Source organism: Hibiscus syriacus, unplaced genomic scaffold (assembly GCF_006381635.1).
Source record: "Hibiscus syriacus cultivar Baekdansim isolate YM2019G1 unplaced genomic scaffold, ASM638163v2 tig00000340_pilon, whole genome shotgun sequence".
In the NCBI taxonomy this organism is placed as follows: Eukaryota; Viridiplantae; Streptophyta; class Magnoliopsida; order Malvales; family Malvaceae; genus Hibiscus; species Hibiscus syriacus.
In genome coordinates, this window is record NW_024061783.1 from 4,157,287 (window position 1) to 4,167,139 (window position 9,853).

Genomic DNA, 9,853 nt, shown 5'->3' on the forward strand with positions numbered 1-9,853 from the left:
GGTTTGACTTTAGGTAACATTTAAAAAGTAAGAATTAACTTAATTCTAAAGCAAATAGTTATGTTTAATATTTTTAAGTATAAAATAAAGGAAAACAAATCAAATGATCTCGGTGGTAAAGAAATTATTATTATTCCTTGTATTTATTTTATATTAATAAAAATATGAAATAAAGGATATTGTTTCAATGATATCATACTTTAAAACTATTATATTTTAAATTAATATAATAATAATAGTAATAAAAAATTATTTAACTAAGTCTTTAAATAGAGAAATATGGGTGGAGCTATTTTCATTAGAACAAATAGCATTAGAGAAAAGTATATCAGTCATATGTATGTATAATTTAATTAATTAGATTTAAATTTAATTAGTTATTAATAAAGTTAAATTTTAAATTTAAATTAATAGATCCAAATTTTATAAAAAAATATGTGTATCTGGATGATTAATTGAGTCTAATTAATTATAAAAAAATTTAAAAAAATTTAAAAGTTAATTTTTACAGTTAAAGTTAATTAAAAAGATTTGGTTATTATCACCTAGTAGTTAAATAAAATTTATAAGCAGCTCACCCCCATGTCCTATCAGATTTGTCTTTCATTAGGTCCGAAAACTTTTATTTTCTAACATAAATCCAAAAACAGGGAAATAATAAATTAATAATAAACCCGAAATATATGATTTTCCCTCTTCACCAGAAAAAGGGAAAAAAAGAAACTCCAGTTGTTTTGTTTGCTTCTTCCCTTGTTTTTTTCTTTTTTGCAAAATCCGCCATTCTTTTTCCTCCTCTCTGTTCTCTCAAAATACATAGAGAAAGCAATAATAATAACAATGAATATATTTTCTCTCTTCATTTTTAAATCTCTTTCTTTCTTCCTTGCTTTTCTCTTTTTGAAAACGATGGATCTTCCTTCCGAGGATTACTCCGATTCCACTCTCCGGGTTGACTCAGACAACAACGAAGGCGCCAGCAACGATGAACAGCGAGTTTACTTTGTGCCCTTCAGGTCAGTTTCCTTTCTAACAAAACATTTCTTGAATCTGAAAATACCCCAATGAAGGAAAAAAAGGGTTTTCTTTTATTGAGTTTTGGGTTATTATTAATGGAGTAATCTCTGGTAATGTGATTTGGAATCTTAATGAACATTTACCTTATATGCTTTTATTTGATGGGTTACTTTCTTAGTAACCAAAAAGGTGATGTTTTTTATTCTTTTATTTAGTTTTCATTCAATTGGGCTTTTGTTAGATTTTATAAGCATTTGCTTGGATTTCTTTCTACGAACTGTTTTAAGTGAGATATCCAACTTTTGAAATTTTTAGTGTTTTGTATTTTAAGATTTGGTTCAAGGAGTTGATTCATTTTTCATTTTTCTCTTAAAGGTGGTGGAAAGATGCACAGGATTCATCTTCCGGCGAATCTGATTTGAAGAGGGTTATTTTGTATACGGCAACCCCGGGAAGCTCTTACGCCGGTCCCATGAAGTTGATCAACAACATATTCAATTCAGATCTTGCTTTCAATTTAAGAAAGGAGGAGGATTCTTTGCACAATGTTGAAAATGGAGAGGTTGGTGTTTCAGGAAGGGACTATGCATTGGTTCCCGGTGATATGTGGTTGCAAGCTCTTAAAGGGTGAGTGCTTTAAGATTGGGTTTTCTGTGTCATATCATCAGACACTGTTGCCATCAGTGTTAAATAGTTTGAATGGGTAGTTAACTTATCCGCTGTTCTTTCAATGCTTTTTTGATTTTATGCCGCAGCCCAACTGCATTCAAGATTTTATGCAGTGGATGTTAATTGGATCAGTAAGAGTAAAGGGGAAGAGTCAAACTTGTATGAGACAAGTGAATCAAAGTGAAGTTTGATTTTGCTCCAGTTGTTTGCATTATTGGAAACTGGAAAGTGATAATTTTAGTATATTATAGTTTTTAATCCAAGCCTACCTTATAAAAAATCCTTAATTTCTCTGTTAAGTGTAGTTTCTGCATTAAGTGAACTATTTGTTTCCTATTTGAATCATTGGGATGTCTCCAATTCTCCTGAAAATAACAGCAGAATAAGTCTATGAAAAACTAGGCTGACAATTCTCAACATGGAGGATTACTATACTTTGAGATCCTTGCACCAATATATTTTTTACTACAATTCGTGCTTTCTGTAAACTGTATGGCACTATTTGTGGCCTCTTCAAATGAATTTATTCGTGCTTTCTGAGAATTGTATGGCGCTATTTGTGACCTTTTAAAATGAATTTAGCTTATGATATGCTTTCTGAACTTTCTTCTGTTCACCGCACACTTCATGAATTAGGGAGCCAACTATTAGGGACTGAAATGTTTATGAAAAGTTTATTTCTGCTGAAAACTGTAACTGTGCACATTCCTGTTAGGTTTTAAGATTGCTCCTTCATTTTAGCAAAATCAAACTTGTCCAACTTCATTTATAAAAGATTATGACCTCGTTTATTATGAATGGTTTGTTTAATCCAATTGCAACAAATGCACAGTCAATTTCATTCTTAAAAGTTTTAGTGATCCAAAAAGATTGACCGTTTATAATCATCTTTTATGCATCATTTCTTTTTTTTTTTTTTGGTTCCTTTGGTTTGGCGATATTTACATAGCTTATTCTTCTGTATCCGCTTTGCTTTTTATACACCTGGTATTTACCACTGATTGTATGAACTTTAGAATGAAAAGCAGTGTTTGTTTGAGTTACTAAAATATGTTACCCAATTTTCTATTCGGGGGTTTGAAGAATCAAATTCTATGTGGCCCTTAGAAACTAAAAAGAGCTTTCTAATATCTCTCAAATTATACCATTTTCCGTTTCATGTAGGCATAGTGATGCTAAGATCGCAGCAAAAGGTGGTAAAAGCTTTTCAGCTGCTGAAGATGACATGGCAGATGTGTATCCGTTGAAGCTAAGACTTTCTATTCCACAAGAAACAAATTCATTGGGAGTAAAAATTAGCAAAAAGGTAAGTTCATTTAACCCATTTTCCCATCTGTGAATATGTGTCTCATTAGGCTATCCAAAGATTCTATAATATCTAATTTCTAGGTTTAATGTTTACACCAATCCACATGTTATCTGTAAAATTTCAATTGAGCATGATGGCATATCATTAAAGGTCTGATCATTTTTCACTCTGGAGAGGTGCTTAATTAATTCTTTCCTGTTTGTTATAAAAACCATTATTTAAAAAATAATTAGTTCCATAGAACATGTTCTTACATCTCTGAATCATTATCCCTTACCTCTCGTCCATGTTATCAGATGTCCTTGGTTCTGTGTACCAACTTTATGTTTCACTTTTTACAGGACAATGCAGTGGAACTATTCAGAAGAGCCGGCAAAATCTTTAGTATAGATTCTGAGATGGTAATTTTCCTTTTTATTACAGAGGATCTTTTTCCCCTTTATTTGCTTTTTCAATGAGATTGATACCTATGTTACTCTGTTCCACAGTTTCGCATTTGGGATTTCTCTGGGCAGATAGCTCTATATTTTATGAATGAAAGGGATGGCTTTCTCAAAGATTCTCAACGCCAATCAGATCAAGAGGTAAGAGGTATTTTTTTGTGTTTTCAATGTGATACTGGTTTGCACCTACTTATTTGTTTGATTCTATCCACTCTCCCTCCAAGATGCGCCCCTTAGTTTTTTAAAACCAGTTTTCTTAACTATTGTGCTTCTCTGCATTCCTTGTTTAAATAATTTCATAAGTTGGTGTAAAATAACCACTCAATCATATAGAATCTTTGACTGAATACACTATTTTCATGTGTCCTATTTCTACCACTCAATCAGTTTTCTGTGTTTCTTTACACTTACGAGGGTATTCTAGCTCTACCATTTGTTCTGCTTCCGCTTTCCCAGTGACTGATTCTTTTTATGATGCAATTTTAACCTTTTGTCATGCATTAACTATTTCTACCATATATGGTTATTTTTTTCTTTGATTTCTTTATTATGCTGGAATTTCTAGAAATCATGTTGCATCAGATTTGAGCCCATCAAAGAGAAATTATGTGGCAGTAAGTCATCTTATGTATCCTCAAAAAGGAATTTTATATACATGAGGTACTTTTACCTCAACTCAAAATTTAAAGACAGTAGAATGAATCTTAAGAAAATGCCAGCTGTGATTAGGAAGCACTGTGTGGCAGGGTGCGAACCAAATTTGAAGCAAGGGGCAAATTGTTTTTCCTCTTCATGTTAAAATTCTGCTCTCTTACTGCTGTCTTCTTGATCTTAATTGGAATATCATATAAATTACTTTTCTTACAAATCATTTTCTAGTTTTAATGTATGCCAATAATGTTTTGTTACTTTTGTTTCTGTAGATTCTCCTGGAGTTGCAAGTCTATGGCTTGTCAGATTCCATGAAATGTAGAGAAGGAAGAAAAGACGAAATGTTAGGACAACATCCTTTAAATTGCTCTTCTGGTGCTCCAGTTTTGTTAAATGGCAATTCAAACTCCAATTTTGTTGGCACTGGCGCTTCAATATTCTGTGGAAGATCCGGAGAAGCTGGTTCTTTGGGACTGACTGGATTACAAAATCTTGGAAACACTTGTTTCATGAACAGTGCCATTCAGTGCTTGGCTCATACACCAAAGGTGGTTGACTATTTTCTTGGAGATTATACTAGAGAAATAAATCCTGACAATCCTTTGGGAATGAATGTAAGTTATATTTACTTCAATTCTTTTCCTTTTATATTTGATTATATTTTTTCATAGGTTTCAGAATAGTATGGTGTTTGAAAGTTTGAACTAAAGCATGGAAAATTTTCAGGGTGAGATAGCTTCAGTCTTTGGGGATCTATTGAGGAAGTTATGGGCCCCTGGAGCAACGCCGGTGCCACCAAGAACATTTAAGTCAAAACTGGCTCGATTTGCTCCTCAGTTCAGTGGCTTCAGTCAGCATGATTCTCAAGTCGGTGAACATTTTCTTGATCTCAATAGTTGAGTTTTGTTTTTCCTTTTGTGGGTCATTGTAATATTATCAAATTCCATGTTTTTTCTTTTTTAATTTGATGTGCCTTTTATCTTAGGAACTTCTTGCATTTTTGTTGGATGGACTTCATGAGGATCTCAATCGTGTTAAAAGTAAGCCTTATGTTGAAGTGAAGGATAGTGAGGGTCGAAAAGATGAGGAAGTAGCTGATGAATATTGGCAAAATCACCTTGCTCGCAATGATTCTATCATTGTCGATGTGTGCCAGGTAAATTTATTTTTCCCATGATATGACTTGGTTCCGAGTACTCATTGAAAATTTTGTTTGACTTGTATGGTTCTTACAGCAATCACTTTCATTTGCCCTTGGTCTCTATGTAATTTACATTCTGTTGAACTCCTAATGATATTGGTTATGACGAAAAGATTTGACATGTAATAGTAGTAGTTAGCTTTAGTTCCGAAAAAGGAAAATAGTGGATAGCATCAATTTCCTTTTGTTTTCAAGTAAGAGTGACATATCGGTAGGGATAGTTTAGCACCCATTTTGGAAGATTCGATATTCATTTTTGTTCTAATGTGTTCTTCTAGAAGGATAGTAACATGACTTGTAGATTGAATGAATTATTCGATTATTGCTTTATAGCATTTTTTATTTTGTTTAGTTAATGAAATACATCAGGCAAGTTGGATCTATTTTGTTTACAATCTTCAGTAACACTTTGTATTTTAGCATAGAAGTATGTGGTGTTTGCATGTATTTGTTGACAAGTTCATTATTCCACTTTATTCAATGCAGGGTCAGTTTAAATCAACTTTAATTTGTCCAGAATGCAGAAAGGTCTCTGTAACGTTTGATCCGTTCATGTACCTGTCACTACCTCTACCATCAACAACATTGCGAACAATGACTGTAACTGTCATCAGCACTGATGGGAGCTTTCCACCATCTCCATTTACAGTTACTGTCCCGAAGAGTGGGAAATTTGAAGATCTTATCCAGGCTCTAAGTGTTGCATGTTCTTTGGGGGCTGATGAAACCCTCCTGGTGGCAGAGGTTTATTGCATTCTTTGCGGCATCTGCATCTGTTGGATTAGTTACTATGTTGTCTTAATGCTTATAAATATTCAATAAATATGTAAGCATTAACTTATATTGCAGATATACAACCACCAAATTATTCGTATTCTTGAAGAGCTTGCTGATTCTTTATCCTTGATTAGAGACGATGACACATTGGTTGCTTATCAATTAAATAAAGACATCGAGAAAGCTCCTTTAGTTGTGTTTATGCATCAGCAGATGGAAGAGTAAGTTTGTTTAATTCCTAGCTTGACTGTTTCAGTTCTTGGCATCCCATTCCCACCCTCTTCATGATTTAGATTTGATTTTCATATGTTTGCATCTTCTGTTTTACTTCTTATTGAAAGAATATTCTTTGAGATCATGTAAATTGAAACTAAGAAATTTGGAGTACATGTGACTACCAAATATTTCTATCCCTAGTCTATATTTTGTATTTATGAGTGCTTGTTAAGGAAATACGTCAGTCAAGTATCCTATAGTTGCATCTTTGGATGGCCACTTTGAATGATTGCATCTCCTTGCGGTTGTATCAAGTTTAATGGATTTATAAAGTTTATTTACTGGTCGTTTGTTGTGGATTTGATAAAAATGAATCATTTCATCTAATCTGGACCTTGTTGTTTGCATCATAAGGACATGCATTTCAAGATTACTTTATGGGTCCTATGGGTAAGGCACTACAAGTCAAACACAATCCAAACTTGAATTTAATAGCAGAAAGTGACTGTGCGTGTGTATGTAGTGTAAGTGATGATGTTTGTGTGTGATATAAAGTATTTTGTAAGTGCTAGTTTACATATCAACAACTTAGGAAAGAAAGATGGTAGATTTACTTGATCGTTAAAGGCCGTCACATGGTGTTTTACCTTCTAAAGATATAAAATACTCATGTGAACTTTACCGTTTTTCCTGTTTCTTGTTTGTTTTCTTCGACTTGAAAAAATTATCTTTGTTGTCCACTCACCTACATCTGTATGACAATTACTATGGGTTTGTCTTGCGAATATCTGTTACTTTTGGTAGGTGTATCTATAACCTAAGGTTTTTGTCATTTCATATTTTCAGGCAGTGCATACTTGGGAAACTGACTTCAAATTGGAAGACATTCGGAATTCCTCTTGTAGCAAGGCTTTCTAATGTTGTCACTGGATCTGACATCTATGGTCTATATCTGAAACTACTAAATTCATTTCAGACACAGACTGAAGAAGTCGTAGATGGCCGTGATAACTCTGAGATCACTGCAGTTGAAGACATTTCTCCAAAAGAGCAAGATGCATCATCTCCACTTTCAAATGGATTTGAAAAGCCCCCTGATGCAAATGGTCCTTTAGAGGCTGAGTTCCAATTTCACTTAACAGACGAAAAGGGAATAGTCAAGGAATCTGAGATACTTATGGGTGAAGCAATAACAGCTGCTGGAATGTCCAGGAGATTAAATGTGCTTGCATCCTGGCCAGAAAAATATGTTAAAAAGTATGATGCACAGCTTATTAGCACTTTACCGCAGATCTTTAAGTCCTGCTTTTTCACTAAGAAACCTCAAGAATCTGTTTCTCTTTATAAATGTCTTCAAGCATTCTTAATGGAGGAGCCGCTTGGACCAGAAGACATGTGGTCAGTGTTTACATTTTTCTCTCTTATAACTTTGCTTAAGAAATGTTTGAATCTTAAAAAAAAAAAAAAAAATTTTGTTCGTTATTTCAGAGGATTAACTTTTATCAGCAAATTGAATTTTATTTTGCAGATTATTTTTATACTTGCATTGTTTCCTTTGCTTTGCTTTCCCTTGTGATAGAAAATGTTGTCTGCAGATGTTTCTTATTTGAAGATGCCATGCCCTTTATGAACTAATTGCTCATCCTTACTATTCCGTTTATTAAGAAGTCCCTTGATTTGGCTCTAAGTTGCTGCATTTCTTTGCAGATTAAAAGAAGAAAAAAAAGTGTGTCGGGTAGTTTATCATGCGTGAGAGATAATTATAATTTTTCGTATATATTTGCTTCTAGATTATCACTAATCCCTCCAAACATCATCAATTAAGTTGTTTATAAGAGTACTTAGAAACGCCTGTATATGTGGATGTCTGTACACCCCCCTCCCCAACACACACATAATTTTCTGTTATCGAACTTTTCTTGCACGTCCTTTTGCTTGTTGTTGTCTATCTAATGCCCGATCTTGTTTAATGTCTCATTTTAGGTACTGTCCAGGCTGCAAAGAGCACCGTCAAGCGAGTAAAAAGTTGGATCTTTGGAGACTGCCTGAGATTTTGGTTATTCATTTAAAAAGATTCTCGTATAATCGATTCTTGAAAAACAAGCTGGAGACATTTGTTGACTTCCCCATTGAGGATCTTGATTTGTTCAATTATATCGGCCCTAGGAATGACGAGTTATTGAATCGTTACATGCTTTATGCTGTTAGTAACCACTATGGAAGCATGGGAGGTGGTCATTATACTGCATTTGTCCATGTAAGTGATGACCTAACCATGATTTAGTTTTTGTTTCCATAGAAAAACTAACAACACGGGTTTTTATTGACCTTCTAAATTAAAAAGAATAATCTTGTTTTATCACAATTGCATGGTGGCACAGCTAGAAGAACTCTAAATTTTGTTTTTCTTATGTAGCGTGGGGGTGGACAATGGTACGAGTTCGATGATAGCCATGTTTATCCCATCGGCCCGGAGAAGATAAAGACATCCGCTGCTTATCTTCTTTTCTACAGAAGAGTCGTAGACTGAAAACATCTGGGCCATTGTTTACAGATGAAACCTTTTAAAGCAAGAATTCTTCATCGGTGGATATATCGAATTCTCAAAAGAGTAAGGATTCTTGTTTCATCTTCGGCTTAAGTTGATAGTTTTTAGTATTACAAAGGAAGGGGAGAATTATAAGTTGATGCCATTGATGACTGTACCATAGTAGCAAGCAAGGAATGAGAGGTGAGAGTGCTTGAAGAAGGGGAAGGGGAATTTTTGTTTCTTCTTTTATACCTATAATCATTTGTGAAATGAAGAGTTTATCCTTATTATTTTTATTTTTTAACCCATGAAAGTGGAGCTTTTGTTAATTGTTATTAATGTACAATGATTGATTGATAGCTTGAAGAAGGGGAAGGGAAAAGCCTTGAATTTTGATGTCATTCGAATCTCTTTTTTTTAATAGTCTGGGTTAATTATAATATAGTATCTATTTAGAATTTTTCATAGTCTATTGACAATGCATATATCATGCAGACACAGTTGTTTGAACCCGATCCTCTAAAGAGAATCTTAAATTTGTTCGATGTTTACGTAAATTGTTCGGGTTAAACTCGAGTTTTAGATGTAAAGGTGGACCATTTCCATAGTTGTGTAAGATGTGACTAGACTTCCTTGATAGTTGTAGTACCATGGTACCCATGGCACTAGATGTCCAGGACCACTATCCCTTGTGAAGCCAGGTCAGGTCCCTATCCCTGCCCTTGTGGTTCTCATTTTCTCACTACTTTAGCCCAATTTCCATTTTCCTTTTGACATTCAAGTCCCTTTCTATCTTTGATCCCTCCATTGTCCTTTCAATGGATAGCATCAGCTTCTATCATCAGAAAAATCGATTTATAAATCAAAACGATATGATATGAATATTGTTTTTGTTTTACCTTAAAGTCGATATGGTACCAATATTGTTTTATTTACCTTGAAGTTGATATACACATTTCGGTTACAGGTGATAACCTTGTCATTAAAGAGTTGAATAAAATTAAGACCTGAGGGGCATCATTTAACAGTCACATTTAAATTTT

At 33.8% G+C, this 9,853-nt stretch overlaps 1 protein-coding gene across 2 annotated transcripts; it reads left to right on the top strand.

Moving 5' to 3' along the window:
• The first annotated feature begins 704 nt into the window (after positions 1–704).
• Positions 705–9,135, top strand: LOC120203354 (ubiquitin carboxyl-terminal hydrolase 8-like). Of its 2 annotated transcripts, XM_039203674.1 has the most exons (14): positions 705–742; positions 873–1,013; positions 1,390–1,641; positions 2,848–2,989; positions 3,334–3,393; positions 3,481–3,576; positions 4,359–4,700; positions 4,813–4,953; positions 5,072–5,242; positions 5,774–6,031; positions 6,137–6,285; positions 7,127–7,678; positions 8,264–8,537; positions 8,697–9,134. In XM_039203674.1, exons 2-14 carry the CDS (start codon positions 907–909, stop codon positions 8,808–8,810), a joined length of 2,658 nt encoding a protein of 885 aa, XP_039059605.1. In that variant the 5' UTR covers positions 705–742; positions 873–906; the 3' UTR covers positions 8,811–9,134. The 2 variants fall into 2 exon arrangements, with proteins under 2 accessions (XP_039059605.1, XP_039059599.1); XM_039203668.1 differs by lacking the exon at positions 705–742 and having other exon boundaries at positions 785–1,013; positions 8,697–9,135.
• The last annotated feature ends 718 nt before the right edge of the window (positions 9,136–9,853 follow it).